We start from the raw sequence: 15,885 nt of genomic DNA, 5'->3' as shown, positions 1-15,885 counted from the left end.
TTTTATTGGGCCGTAAAACTTTGTTTGATCCTGATAACAGTAATCATAAAAACGAGAGCTACGGGCAAGAAAAACTTTTTTCATATCGCCTAGAAGAAATTAAAACAAACTGTTAATCGCGGACCGAGGCAATTAAGACAAATACAATGTGAAACTAATTTGCTTTAACACGATTGATACCTTTATATCTGCCTGTGAAAGAGTGTTTTAGTGCCGTTTAGTTGCCGTCACTTTAAATAGAACCACTTCTCTTTCCCATGGATGTAGTATACTGAGACTAAGGGAAAAGCTAGTAATCTTAGAATTCTACTTTAAGTCATACAGTTAAACATGGCCTTTCACTCTTTTCGAGACTAATGACTTTGTCTTACCCGTAATGGAAGACGTGATTATTTGTATGTTTGTAAAAGAATGTAAAATTTGTGATATTTTTGGAGAAAACATTATCGCACACATATAACATACGTTTCTTTCCCTTACGGGGTAAGCAGAACCAATATTGTTTGTTGTGGCTGTATATTTATATGCGTTTGTTATACCTTTTCAAAATAGCTTATGGCTATCATTAGTTGGTGCATTATCGCACAGTATACATCGCAAGGACATTACAATTAGCGAAGAAACTGACTATCATTATAAGCACGTAAGTCACATAGTTACTTGACTTGTAATAAATTTATATACTTATATATAATATATATATAAATCTCCGGTGTCACAGGCAGGAGTTTTTTCACGAAGAATAGTATTTATAGGTATATATACATATATATAGTATATTGAACTTGGGATTCTTCTTTTAAGCGATGGGCTAGCAACCCGACACTATTCTAATCTCAATTCTACAAGTATCATTAAGCTAAACAGATGAACGTGTCCTATCAGTATTTTCAAGACTGTTGGCTCTGTCTTCCTCGCAAGGGATATAGACGTGATTATATGTATGTATAGTTTATTGAACTATTCCGTTACTGTGTGACTGAATGACAGAGAACGCACACACAGCCCAAACTGCTAAGTCTAGAAATTTGATATTTGACACACAGGTTGCCTAAGTCGACTAGCACTGCACTCAAGAGAGAATTTCCCTTATTTCCTCTCTCTAACGTCTAATTTCACTAAGAGTGAAAGACGAACAAAAACACTTGTACTGAATTTCTCTTTTGTTTAAGTTCTAATTTTGTTTTCCTTGATGTACATAAATATAAAAATAAAAAAAAATATTATCATATCCATTAGTAGATACCTTCGGATATAGAAAATATTGCTGAAGACATTTAATTTTGTCAATAGCTCTCAGGTCAGGGTTAAACTTAGAGTATCCAATTAATTTTAAATAAAAGACGAATGCCAAGATTGTCCATTTGTTAACGTAATGGATAGTATTGATTCAATGTTGTTTTCAATTTGAAAACAATTTAATTGGTAATTAAGGATGTGGCAGTGTTACTCAAATAGATATAGAAATATATTTGTGGTGCCTACTGTTTTTACATACATTAATTATAATCACATCTTTATCCTTTACGGGGTAGACAAAGCCAACATTCTAAATAGGCATTGAGACATTTGTTTATACTTTTTTACATAGCCTTTACGGTTTGAAATGCACTACGACAGTGCATTTATCTGATACCAATTTGACTTTGTAAATGATAAATTGTATAATTAGCCTTGGTTAATGGAATTAGACGATTGTACGCCTAAAGCCGGGAAGCACAGAACTGCGCAAATTGTAAAACCAGTGTAACCTGTTTTCAGAAATAAAACTATATTGATTGAAATATTGATAAAAAATGTTGACAATGCTGCCTGTGTCCTAAAGAATCCAAAGAAATATTTTATTGTATTCTTCACATATTGAAAAGTTAACAATAGATAAAGTAGATTTTCTGAAATTCCCACGATGATAACATGGTTTAAGCGCATGAAACCACGGGTAAAAGATAGCAAAGTCAAGTCTGGTAAGTATACTAAGTATACTATACACTTTATGTAAATTCGGGCTTAAACTTTCGCACATTGAGCAACCTCATTTGTTGAATAATGCATCATTTCGCCTCCCGACCAAGGTTCAGCCCCTATCTTCACCGTTCGATAAAATTTGAGTTCACTGAACGTTAAAATTATACCTGGGCGACAGAGATTTTTTTTTATTTCAAATAACATTCGAAAATCCACAAAAAAGTTTCTTGTTTTCCTAGTCTATGTACCTGCACAAAAAAGTATTATTTTTCTATTAAAAAAATGTAGTAGGTTCAGAGTTGAACCTAAAAAGTTAACGTGATAGTCAAACATGGTGACCACTAGACCAACGGGGCCAACAGTTATGCGCAGGCGGCGCTGAAAATATTGTTACGTGGGTGGGATCCAGCTAGATAGATTTTTGGTCTCGTGTGAATCTTTTTTAAACTACTTAGCGGGTAGCGTTTATACTTTTAAATCTTCTTATTATATCATTCTATCTATTAAAAAACTGCAACAGAATCCATTGTGTAGGTTTAAAGATAGCCTACATACGCATAAAGACAGAGACCCAAATTATCGAAATCGTTTTTTAAAATGCAACAAAAAAAATCATGATTGGTTGAGTACTTAAGTCAGGCTTTCACACGAATCGACTTCCGGCTGACCTCCGCTTAACCCATATTGGATATTGTTAAACATCCTATTACAAATTGAGATATCTATTATCATCCGTGCTATATTTAACTCATCGTCATCAATGCTACATTATTCACTTGGGGCATCAGCAATTCGAGCGATATATTGCAAAGTGATATTTACATGTAAGGACTTAGTGTGTATTTTAATTCGTTACGAAAATTTTAACGTGCAATATTTTTTACTACAAATTGGTTGAATAGCTGATCGATCTTGATAGGGCTTGATATACATACTCGTAATACTTACAATAAAAAACAAAACAAAAATGTTTACAAAATTGATGTAGGTGATGAATTTCGATCTTGATAAAAAAAAATAATTATTGAAGATAGTTAAAATCTATTCATTTTAGTTTTGCGTGGAGTTTAGTTGTAGTGTGGAGATCGGAGAAGGATATAGAGTACTTACTTATGACGCTAACGGAGCCGTGGGCTTAAAGCTAATTATTATTCATTCAGTTGTAAAACTTTTGTCTATGATTATACTACCTTTATAGTCGGCATGTTTCATATTGTTCTCACCTCAAATACGAGTAACCTTGGCTCGTTCCGTTTAACTTTGGTCTACGGGCCATTTCAAACAAATTTGAAATAATGAAAATTGGTTCTTGATAAAACACTGAGATAATTTATTATGCGTTACGTTCATTGAATTAGTAATTTCTTGGGAGGAGTTAAAATTAGAGGGTATGTGTATGTTAACTGGCAGGAATAATTAATTGATATCTTTTCGATTGCGGTTTTATCATGATGGCAAATTGTATAGCGATCCATAGAAGTAAAAAAATACAGGTACTCAGTAGGTAATTACTTAAATACAACAACCGTAAAAATATTTTTCAACAAAATGAAATGGCAACATCATCGTTTTGTTGAACGACGGAGCCATAATATTAAAGTGTGAAGCTTCAAATAAATTTATACATTTTTTAAGTAGCTAGAGACTTTGCTTTGCCTTTTACCACCATCCCCCATCTTGGACAATGAAATTACTAATTAATAAGAGACAAATCCCCAAGAGCACTTCTAAAAAATTTTTCCATCTTCGTAGTTACGTCATATTTATTTTTAAATATCATTTTCCATTTCTCATTTTTTGGACAATATTAAAAACCTTCCAGAAATTAACAATTTTTTGCATTTTGCTTAAACTAAGAAGCCTAAAAGTAATTTAACTTCTCTAGAGGTAATTTCTAGTCGGAAACTTTTATTTCTTCGTCATTCCATGAATAATTCACCTACAAAAATACACTTTTCCGTGAAATATTTTACCGTGAATACACGACTAACATAAACGATAATTTCTCAGAAGTAACTCTAAGAATTAAATAAATTTAGGTTACATAACAAAAGCGTTGATGAATACGAAAGTGATTAACAAAAATGGAAAAAGATATAAAATCAGAAAAGAAGATGGACAAACTGAAGAATCGATTCATGAAACTGCAAGAGAAAATCCAAGACACCGTAGAAGATTTTCAAGACCAAGTGCACAATAAAATGGAGAAATCAAAGATAACCAGATTCATTTCGCATTTGTCTGAAGACAAGAGTTCTGTTGATAGTGCTGAAGATGGTAAAAGTATAGGTGTTTGTTCAATTAACTCTGAACTACTGAATGCTATACCTTCTCTTGTACTAAATGTGGATCCTCATAGTGATCCAAAAGATGTTTGTGAGAATTTTCTGTCTATTGAAAGAAATGACGGAAGTCCTATAAGGAAATGTCTCTCTGCTTTTAATTTGAGCTACACAGAAGACACTGTCCGAAGTTCCAGTGAATCTTGCCTGTCAGGCGTTACTTCTAGTGATGAAAGGTACTTCTTATTTGATAATCATCACTAGTAATGATTTTCTATTTCAGTTGTTAAAGTTTGTTCATTTATTTCTCAGTGCGGTAGCAGAAGTGGCAGTGTCAATATTAACTCCATCGAAGTAAGATGTAACTGTTCGTGTTACTGCACCTACCGCACTAAAAGCACAGCTTATGTAGATATCTCCAAAGTCAATGTTAATCATAAGTTTCATAAGCTACCTACTATTATGATCACAGCTTAACTATATAGACTATAGATCTGGCTCGATGACAATATTATTCGTTTCTTTATTAAACAAAAAAATTACAATAATTGTTGAGATCATATAAAGTTAGATGATATTTATTTAGTTTTGTGTTTAATTACAGTTTTGTCATTATTATTCTTTAACCTTATTTACTTAAATATTACAGCACATGCGCTTACATTTATAGATGTCCTAATTATAACTTCAATTTCTTATTTTAGTATCTACTTTATTTATTTGTGTTTTCTTTTATTTTTCATGACAGAACTACATCAGAAATAAGACCTCGAGCAGGCAGTCTCCCTCCAGATGGTCGTGTCAATTTGGATATACCAACAGCGATCAATACTTGCACAGAATTGATAGAGAAATTTGGAAACCGCTTCCCAACTTTCAAAAGTGGAGGAGATAAGATTCATAGGGTAGAAGTGTTTCATTTGGTGGTGGTGTTGTGGCTTTATTGTGATAGACTTACTTGGATGTCTGTTATTAACATTTCAATAAATATCTATGCGTTTATGTAATTAATTATTTACATTGACTTTATTTTTATCTCAAGATGAACATTCTATAAACAACCTCATAATTTGTCGATCCGGCTTATTGTAGAACGTTTATCGCGGTAATTTTTTTATTCTAATAGTTTTCGCTGTTTCATATGAAACATAAAATATGGTTACTTTGATAACAATTCTTTTTTTTACAACTAAAACAAATAATAAAAATTTATCCAAGGATAAGGCCTACGTAACGAAACTTATTCCTTCCTGGAAAGTAAATCATATAAGACTTATGTAGGTACTAGTAGACTCACGCGTAAGACAAAAAATCCCCTCTTAGCGCACGTCTAGACCACATTAAGAACCTACTCTTATATGCCAGAGCCAAATTTCAAATCTTTTGACCCAGCGGTTTGGGCTAATATGCCAGTCAGTCTTTCACTTCCCCTTTTATATAATTAGATGTAGGTACCTATGTTTATATTTACTAAAAGTAATTAACAATTCTTTTTAATTCGCCACAAGACCCTTCTAACACTTTCATCATTTATAACCTCACAACCGCAATTAACGGGAACGATGCTATTTGGTTTACTATCTAACATGGTGTTACGTTTTGATGGCCTTGGAGCTAGAGACCTACAAATGTTAGTAAGGCGAATAGTAGTTTCAGCTATCTATGTTTGCTCATTGTGATATTTGTTAGTTTTGGCCGTGGATTTGAATCTAGCATTTAGATAAATCATGATTTGTGAAGTTATTTTTAGTTCAGTTCAACATCATCCTCCCGGGGTGTTGATCCCGTTTGCATGTGATCAGTTCAAATGTGCAAGTTTTCTCCTGATGGTTTCTCTTACCGTGAGAGGATCGCTTTATATCTAATGCAATGGTAAGGCCATTTCATTACTAGGTACTCAAAGATTCATTGGTACATGGCTGCGGTAGGATTCGAACCTTTGCAGTTGATTGATATCGCGTTATGTATTTCAATCCGACTAAGCCATCCTGGTCTCCAGTGACTATTTCGATGTTTTGTTCTTATTTTTAGATTGTACCGCATACAATTTTCTTTTTAAATACAGGCATTTAAACCTTAAAAAATACAGAACCTATGTAGATAAAAAAATTTAGTTTAAATCTTATTTTACCTTTATCTGCGATCGAATTTACTTGTCTGTTTTTACTATATAATTAACTTTATACCAATTTCCTTTTTCAGTATTTGCTGAAAAACACCCGTCTGAGTGATGTGAACAAGAGGTTGAAGGCCCAAATCTGGAGTTCAGTGGTCACCATCGTGTTGGTTGAAGCGAAGAATCTGCCAGCCATGGATTTAGATACAAGGTCTAGCGATCCTTATTGTAAGTTTAGGTAAGTTACTTTGTCGTTAGGATTTTCTTTTTGATATTCTTACATATTAATGACTGCATAAGTGCTGTAACTAGTTTACAACTAATTATTCTATATCGTTATAATTTTAGTCATATTAATCTACATTGTAGAAATTACAACAAGGGTAATTAACGCAGCCTTTTATTACAGCAGAAGTTAATTCATGTCAAAGATAATATCTTTTCTAATTGTAGTTTGGCGTGCAAAAATGTCGCAAACAATAGGGTTAGGAAAATTTAGAACCATATGCATCCAAAGCCCAGTATTGGGTATCATACACATACACATTTATAATATCATGATCATGGTTAAAGGCAAATATTTAGCCGGGGCGTTATTCCTGTTAAATTCTTTAGAAAGAAATGAACCTAGCCAATGTTACATCCGAAGTTTATACATTACAAAAAATATACAAAACTTCTATCTTTAAAATGAAACGTCTTATAAGACATTTACAGTGACAAATAAAATGGTTCTTATTATTCTACTCCCGAAACAAAATACGTGTTCGAAAACTTTAAAAAATTCCTTTCAGGTTAGGCAATGAGAAATACAAGAGCAAGGTTGTTTGGAAATCTTTGCATCCGTCGTGGCTGGAGCAGTTCGATCTTCATCTGTATGATGATCAGGAGCAGATCCTGGAAGTCACTGTGTGGGATAAGGATAAGCAGACTAAGGACGACTTTTTGGGGAGGTAAATTTATCACATTTGTCTAATACTATTGATGTCCTTGTGGTTGCTTAGAAAAAATGCATCCTAATGCTATAAGGCTGCCTTTTGTACATCACCTTAGCATAAGTTTAGGATACGTTATTTTTGTTTTTCTTTATTTTCTGATAGATGTTTAATTGGCTTTCTATTTCTGCGTTTCTTTTTTGTTATTTAGCTGTAAGCCTACTATTTAAGAAGGAATCAAAATAAATAAGCAAGCAATTCTACTTGAATAAAGAAAGTAACACAACATTTCGTCACAAGGTTTCGTGAATCTATTGAATTTAATTTCGCTCAAATTTGACCTTACTTTTAAAGTGATTCAAATTTATATTGATGTAAGGAATGATTTTAGGTAATAATTATATCCACGAGATTAAAGGTCGCGAAAAGGTTAAGATACAATTTTAAAAGGTCAAAGATGGCGAATATGAATCAGTATTAAATGCCAAAAATAAGATTCAAACATACTTAATTTACCTACATTATAGCTACCAGACATGAAATGAAAATACTCAGAAACTATGTACATTGAGCTGACGGAATTAAATAAATAAATATAAATATATACTGGACCAATTACACAGATTTTGTTAGCCTCGAAGTAAGTTCGAAACTTGTGTAACGAGATACTAACTCAACGATACTATATTTTTATAATAAATACATACATTGATAAACATCCAAGACCCAGGATAATTAGAAAAAGTTCGTTTCTCATCATTCCCTGGCCGGGATTCGAACCTGGGACCTCCGGTGTCACAGAGACCAGTGCACCGCAGAGGTTGTATTTAAGATTTAGATAGTGATAGAATACAAGCCAATCGCCAATTATTCATATTTTAGGTGTGCAATAGACCTTTCAAAGTTGGAGAGAGAGAAGACACACAGCATCTGGCAAGAGCTAGAAGATGGCAATGGACAGATCTTCCTTCTTCTAACAATAAGTGGAACGACGCAATCTGAAACTATAACAGATCTGACTAGCTATAGAGAAAACCCTAGGGATCTTGAAATTATTGAAAGGAGATATGTAAGTAGTGCCGTGTGGTTCCCGTCACCAATACAAAAAATAATAGGACTACTCCATCTCTTTCCCATGGATGTCGTAAAAGGCGACTAAGGGATAGGTTTATAAACTTGGGATTCTTCTTTTAGGCGACGGGCTAGCAACCTGTCACTATTTGAATCTCAATTCCATCATAAAGCCAAACAGCTGAAAGTGGCCTATTAGTCTTTTCAAGACTGTTGGCTCTGTCAACCCCGCAAGGGATATAGACGTGACCATATGTATGTATGTATGTAGATATGTAAGTATTGTCATGTGGAAAAAAGCTAAGTGAGCGGCGTATGCACGCGTAATGCGAGAAATCCCGCTCAATTCCGTTTCCGTAAGAGTATCAGGTAATCTCCTCTTATTGCACCCTTAGACCACAACATGAACCTATATGACAAATTTCAAATCTATGGACTCAGTGGTTCGGGATGTGCATTGAATTATGTCAGTCTCCTCTTTTAGTATTCAACAAAATTCGGATGAGTTTTTGACACCAATTTTAAGATTTTAGTGATATTTAACACCTCTACACTAGGTTATTATATTTTGTGATCACTCCATTTGCTACCAGAGTTGTCAGCTATATTATAAATATCTAAATCTTTCTAATATTTTTCTTCGTGAAATTATAGACCTGGTACCACCTAAACGAGCAGTCAAGCGGTGTGGGATGGCTTTGTGTGAAAGTGTATGGAGCTAAAGGTCTGGCCGCAGCAGACTTGGGTGGAAAATCAGATCCGTTCTGCGTTCTGGAGCTGGGGAACGCGAGGCTCCAGACCCATACGGAGTATAAAACGCTATCGCCGAATTGGATGAAAATATTCACTTTGTAAGTACTTGATTCTACCGTGAAGGGAACTTTTGAATAAGGACAAGTATTATAATATTATCTTGACAATCAACACTTGAGAAAATAGGGAAAGATAGAGTAAATAGACTGGTATGAGGAAATTAAGTTGATAAATATTACCAGTGAATGATGAGCAGGAAGGAGGTAACAATTAATAACATTGATAATTATTACGGACTAGCTTTCCCCCGCGACTCCGTCCGCGCGGATGTCGGTCTTCGCGTAGATGGTTTATTTCTCCATTTTATTTTCAGTCCGGTCAATTTAGACCAAAAAATAGGAATGAAGCTACATTAATTCCCATCAAGCTGAAAATGAGTATAATTGTTTAAAACACAATCAAAAGCATTATTTCAAAATTCCCCATGATTCCGGTTTAAGGAAAAAAATTACCCAAGGTCAAAGGTAAGAAAATGGGATTTTCACGATTTTCTTCAAAACGGTAAGTTTTATAGGAAAATTACCTCAGACATAGATTGTAGATCATAAAGATATCTATAAAAAGGAATCAATATTTTTTTTCAATAAAGCTACCGTTTCTGAGATATTACGATGCAAAAAGTTGCAAGCGTCATATTATGCATAAGCACGTCTCGTATATACTCTATGTAGCAGTAATATAAGTAAAAATATTGTTCTGTCGGTAATTTTAACTTGAATTCAAAATACCGTTAGTCTTTAATAATAGTTGTCCTTGCGGGGATACCGTTGTCGGCTATGGACACCACGGCCTCTTATGCCCTAGGAGTGCCGGCCGTTTAGGGCGCCATGCCGCCCTAAATGATATAATCCTCCGTGCTCTTGCCACCATCCATGTTCCAGCCGTTTTAGAACCAAACGGTCTGGCTCGGGATGATGCCAAGAGACCGGATGGTATGACTTTGGTACCCTGGAGATTGGGGCGGCCTTTGGTGTGGGATGCTACTTGTGTCGACACACTTGCGCCGTCTCATCTTTAGGTTACTAAATCTAAGGCCGTTCTGCTTCAAATAAGGCAAAAAACCTCAAAAGGCGCAAATATGTAGTTATCGGGATCAAAGTTTACATCAGATGGCAAGTGTGTGATAGTGATATTGAAAGGAGAGTGAACGCGGGGAACATGGTGAATGGAGCTTTGCATGCCTTTATGAGCAGTCTTTGTGTGCACAGGGTGTTGGTCCCGACATTAATGTATGGGAGTGAAAGTTGGGTATGGCAAAAGAAGCACGAAAGCAGAATAAATGCAGTGGAAATGAGAGCGTTAAGGAGTATGTTGGGTGTGAAATTGAGTGACCGGATAAGGAACAGCGTGATAAGGGAATGTAGTGATGTAAAAGAAGATGTAGTTACAGGAATAGAAAAGGGTATGTTGAGATGGTTCGGTCATGTGGAGGGGATGAATGAAAACAGGTTGACTAAGCAGATATACATGGAGAGTGTGGAGGGAAAGGTCGGGGTGGGAAGACCTAGACGAACATATCTTGATCAAATTAAGGACGTCCTGGTAAAGGGTCAGGTCAAAAGTACCCGAAACCGCCGAGCTTGCATGAAGAGAGTTATGAATGTAGATGAAGCAAAGGAAGTATGCAGGGATCGTGGCAAGTGGAAAGAGGTAGTCTTTGCCTACCCTTCTGGGAAAGAGGCGTGATTTTATGTATGTATGTTTGTATGTAGTTATCGGTAATATCTATACTTTTGAACCTTTTGGGGTAGAAACTCTGGGACCGGGGGGCCTATCTGCCCATCAGCTTTTCCGACAATTGTCGAAAAAGCTAATTGAGGTATCTCTTGACCGGAGGGCTGGAAATTATCTGGCTCAGAGAATCAGCTTTGCCATTCGAATTGGCAATGCTGCCAGCCTTCTGGGCACATTCCCGCATGTTGATGCTATGCAAGGACTGTACAATTTATAAATTAAATTTTAGTTTGTAGTCATCTTTTTTCTTTCTTTTTATAAGTAGTTTTAGTTTTAATTTGATTATTGCATTGAATTTGATAATTGTAATCTCTATTATTGTCCTAAGATGATTTTCTTCACTTAGGGTTATTCTATTTTTTTAAATAATAAATGCGAAAGTTAGTCTTGAGTGCCACTGCGTAGTGAAAACACGTGTTTATTCTAACCTATTTCAGACTTTTTCAAGTTTAATAATAAAAATGTTAAAAAAAAACGCGCTAATAGTACACTACCTCAGAGGTGGCAAGGAAACGGATGCATATTATGACGCTTGCAACTTTTTGCACCGTTATATCACAGAAACGGTAGCTTTGTTGAAAAAAAATTTTGATACCTTTTTTATAGATAACTTTATGATCTACAATTTATGTCTGAGGTAATTTTCCGATTTGAAAAACTTACCGTTTTAAAGAAAATTGCTATACACCCATTTTTTACCTTTGACCGTGAGTAAATTTTTTTCCTTAAACCGGAATCATGGGGAATTTCGAAATAATGCTTTTGATTGTGTTTTAAATAATTATACTCATTTTCAGCTTGATGGGAATTAATGTAGCTATGTAGTATTTTTTTCATAGTAATTAGTAGCGGCCTGCTTGTGCAGCAAACGGTTCAAGCCAAAGCCGACTTTAGGCGCTACAGGTTACGGCGCTAAATCCACTGCGGGTAACGCAACGTGTGTTCGCGGTTCTACAGAACAACGTCTATGGATAAACTGAAAAATTAAGATTTTTTTTTCTTCGTATTTTTTCGGGATAAAAAGTATTCTATTTTACGCCCAGGATAATAAGGTATAATTATACCAAGTTTCATCAAAATCGAACCGTTAGTTTTCACGTGATGCCTGAACATACAGACAGACAGACAAAAATTTTTTTAATCACATTTTTGTGTTTGGTATCGATCCAGTAACACCCCCTGCTATTTATTTTTTCAATATTTTCAATGTACAGAATTGACCTTTCTACAGATTTATTATATGTATAGATAAAAGACTGGAGTCGCTTTGTGTAAAACCAGACTAACCCAATCCATGATCATGGCTCAAAGGAAGAAGAGGAGCGCCCCTGGAGCTCCTCTTCAGAAAAGTGAGGACGGAACCAGGCTTAACGATTTTTATCTATATTTTTTTTAAGTCAAACCATAAAGTTTATATTTTATTTTTTCAGCACAGTCAAAGACATCTGTTCATATCTTGAGATTACCGTATACGACGAAGACCACGACCACAAAGTGGAGTTCTTAGGGAAGCTGATCGTACCATTATTGACAATAAGAAACGGAGAGAAGAGATGGTACGCTCTAAAGGACAAGAAGATGAGAGCGAGGGCGAAAGGGAACTACCCCCAGATATTGTTAGAGATGAATGTAATTTGGAATCCTGTGAGTAGAAATGAAAATTCTAGACATAACTATTTTAAAAAGTAGGTAATAGAGTATTAGTTACTGAAACTTTAAAAAGCAAACAGTTGAAAGATCTTCTTAAAACAAAAAATATCATAGACTGCCGTCCTGCTAAATTGAGCTCAGATGGATTGATAGCTCAGATATTGTCTGAAAATTGGTCTTACAACTGAGGACGTTGCAGACTGGACAACGTGGAAAAAAATTGTTAGAAAGCAGACTCAGACAGAAAAAGAGAAATAAAAAACTTTCAAATTTTCATTCGACTATACACATCATATTTGTGTGTGGATAGTTTAGTGAATCCAATAGGTACTTGACTTGCAGAATTCGGAATATAATTTTATGTTATTTACTTCCAGCTAAAAGCGGCTATACGGGCTGTGAATCCCAAGGAACCCAAATACATGCATCAGGAGGCTAAATTCAAGAGGCAGTTGTTCATAAGAAATGTGATGAGGTTAAAGGCAATCATAATGTGGTTTATAGAAGTAGGGAAAATTTTACAGTAAGTGTTTCTTTATTCTTGTATATAAATTAACTTGATAGTTTTTTACGAATTCCGTGATCATATAAACATTAATCCTCTAAACATTACAATGTCCTGAAGGACATAGTTTACCTAAATACCCAGCTAGTCTTACTAAGTTATATAGGTACTAAAATTCTGAAGAGGAAATTAATTATAGTTTTTAATATTGTTATAAAAATGTTGATGGTTAAAATTGATGAGAGGAGTGTTTATTATAATTAAAAAAATCTAAGTACAAGGTTTCACGATCTTGCCATGATGAATGCATTAGTTCTTTTGCTTCATCCACATTATCGCAAGCAATTTGCTCAATTCAGTGACATAGCTTTCTTTTTTTATATTGACGGAAAATTATAAGTTTATTCGTCGTGAGACACCACATTAGTTAATTTCACGTTTTGCTATTTTCAGAGACTGTTTCGAATGGGAATCCAAGTTGCTGTCGTTCATCGGTTTGTTGGCGTGGCTCGCTTTCTGCTATTACTATGAGATGTGGATGTTGCCATTTCTACTTCTCGTCTTCTTTACTAGGAACTGGCTCATTTACAGGCTTACTGGTAAGTTCAATGTTATGGGAAAATGTATGAATCGGCTGGTAAAAAGATATTGAAAGAACATTGTAAAGACAAGCTGTCTGCTAGAATTATAGCAAAATTTAATTGAAAAAAGTGGTCACTTCTTAAACAATATACCTACGTTTTGCATTAATTTTAAGGTTTACGTTGGGTTAAAAAAATATATTAAAGTAGTTAAAAGTAATTGTTATAGTACCATTCCGACTGCATTAAAAAATTACCTACATGAAAATTTTATAAAATAAGTACCCTTTTTTATGTATTATTTTCCGTATCTGTATTTATTTCCGTATCTTTATTATTATCTTATTCCATAAAGGTTTATTGTTTTCGTTGTTTTTATTTTTTTAGTTCAATTAAAACGTTCCTACAAGAATTATAAAAGTAATCCATTGGAATACATAAAGAAAATATTCGGTAGTAAGTTGAATGTTGTAAAACTATTTACAATTTTTTTTTTTGATCCAGCATGAGATGTAAAATAATAACTTGCATGATAATAACAAATAATATCGATTACAGATTTTGTACATAATAATTTAAATATATTTAAATAGAATTTTGAAATATTAATAATTTTCTACACATGTGATAGAATTTACGTTTCTCTAACATATTACCTGACAGGCGTACTATGTATAAAAACAATCCCTATGAAAAAGTGTCCGAAACAAATATGTTCATCCGTTTTTAAATATATTACAATAAAGCTTTTGCTCCTCAAATTTTAAACATTGCTCATTCACTATAGGCAAAGTTAAATTTTTTTAGAATTTCGTGATTTCTTACAATATGTTAAGATGTATTTTTGAATTTTAGATATCTATAGAGTAAGAACGATTTTTGTTTGATTTGCACTCATCTAGTTGATTGAAAACATAAAAAAGTGTAAAAAAAATAAACATACTTTGTAAAAAAAGGCGTAGAATTTCTTATTTAATATATTCGCATTCATTGGATTGCAGGAGGCAATCCTTTGTTACTACCGGTGGATGATGATGATCTTCTAGCAGAAGAGGACGATGAAGATGAAGCGGATAAGGTAATTCTTCAACTTATCATCAATCAATACTCATATGATTTTTCGGAACTGATAATAATTCGCTCTAAGATTGTAGTTATCAATTTTTATTAACTCTAAATTGCTTAATAAACGATTTTTTGAATACTTTAAAAAATCAACTATAGAAACTCTTATTACTGCTGTTGTTGCCTAACTTAAGTTATGTTGACGTCAATAAGCGAAACCATATTTTGAAAATAAATCTATTCCTATTTTAATAAAAACTTTAAGGATAACAAGCTTTTTACCTTGAGTAGTTAAAACATTATTATAACACATTACCTATACAAAAAATTATCATATGAGTAGGTAACGAGGTAGTTATTACCTAAATTAATGATTCATGTTAACAGGAGGAAAAGAAATCATTAAAAGAGCGACTACAAGCCATACAAGAGGTCACACAAACTGTCCAAAATGCTATAGGCTATGTAGCGTCCTTTGGTGAAGCTGTAAAAAAGTAAGACTAAAAATGTACTAAGAAAAATATTGTTCATGTTTTTTATGGTACTGACATAATTATTTTGGGATTGTTAATTTATTTAAAACAAATAATTAATAAAAGTTGCATTTATAAGTAGTTGGTATATTTGATTCAAGAATCAGTGGGTTCAATATGTCTTATCTTGTCTCTCTTTTTGGTTAACCTAAGAGTTAGAGAGTAAGGAAGGATGACATATAAGTTTTATCAACATTTTTCTAAACACGGCATGAAAGTGACAACTAGTAGGTATGTTAAGTTTTATGTTTACTCTAAAAAACATTGACAAACACTTTAATGTCGGCTGCATAGCCATCCTGATAATTTGGTGCATTTTATTTGTATGTTATTAGCAATACGTATATAAGTACGAATGTTTGTACTGATGTGAATCTAATTTAATTTATTATTTTTCAGCCTCATGAACTTTACAGTGCCATATTTAAGCTACTTGGCGATTATAATGTGTTTCGGGGCGATGTTAGTTTTATACATGATACCCTTAAGATATTTATTAATGGCATGGGGTAAGATATCATTTCTTCCTTCTATTTGTAATATTTGTGACTCATATGTATTTTATCTAAATGATGTTCACACTTAAATTTTATAATATAGGTTCTATTATTTGTGTGAGAAGACAATGATTATGT

At 33.7% G+C, this 15,885-nt stretch overlaps 1 protein-coding gene across 9 annotated transcripts in view; it reads left to right on the top strand.

Annotated features, from left to right (window-relative positions):
• LOC106138504 (multiple C2 and transmembrane domain-containing protein) overlaps positions 1 to 15,885 on the top strand; it is a 30,479-nt gene that overhangs the window by 13,956 nt on the left and 638 nt on the right. For 2 of the 9 annotated variants that reach the window (XM_060951750.1, XM_013339667.2), the window contains exons 2-15: positions 3,976 to 4,483; positions 4,560 to 4,601; positions 4,996 to 5,152; positions 6,450 to 6,601; positions 7,158 to 7,316; positions 8,181 to 8,367; positions 9,024 to 9,220; positions 12,347 to 12,560; positions 12,944 to 13,089; positions 13,525 to 13,670; positions 14,040 to 14,108; positions 14,654 to 14,730; positions 15,105 to 15,211; positions 15,650 to 15,759. In XM_060951750.1, coding sequence (XP_060807733.1) covers positions 4,050 to 4,483; positions 4,560 to 4,601; positions 4,996 to 5,152; positions 6,450 to 6,601; positions 7,158 to 7,316; positions 8,181 to 8,367; positions 9,024 to 9,220; positions 12,347 to 12,560; positions 12,944 to 13,089; positions 13,525 to 13,670; positions 14,040 to 14,108; positions 14,654 to 14,730; positions 15,105 to 15,211; positions 15,650 to 15,759 — 2,197 coding nt within the window. In that variant the 5' untranslated portion in view covers positions 3,976 to 4,049. Of the gene's footprint in view, positions 1 to 3,869; positions 4,484 to 4,559; positions 4,602 to 4,995; positions 5,153 to 6,449; positions 6,602 to 7,157; positions 7,317 to 8,180; positions 8,368 to 9,023; positions 9,221 to 12,346; positions 12,561 to 12,943; positions 13,090 to 13,524; positions 13,671 to 14,039; positions 14,109 to 14,653; positions 14,731 to 15,104; positions 15,212 to 15,649; positions 15,760 to 15,885 lie in introns of those variants that run through there. The other 7 variants (XM_060951752.1, XM_013339666.2, XM_060951751.1 and 4 more) reach the window with 6 other exon arrangements.

The sequence above is a fragment of the Amyelois transitella genome, chromosome 26, assembly GCF_032362555.1.
Source record: "Amyelois transitella isolate CPQ chromosome 26, ilAmyTran1.1, whole genome shotgun sequence".
NCBI classification, from domain to species: Eukaryota; Metazoa; Arthropoda; class Insecta; order Lepidoptera; family Pyralidae; genus Amyelois; species Amyelois transitella.
The sequence above is the reverse complement of the archived record's forward strand: the minus strand, read 5'-3'. Positions and strand labels throughout refer to the sequence as shown.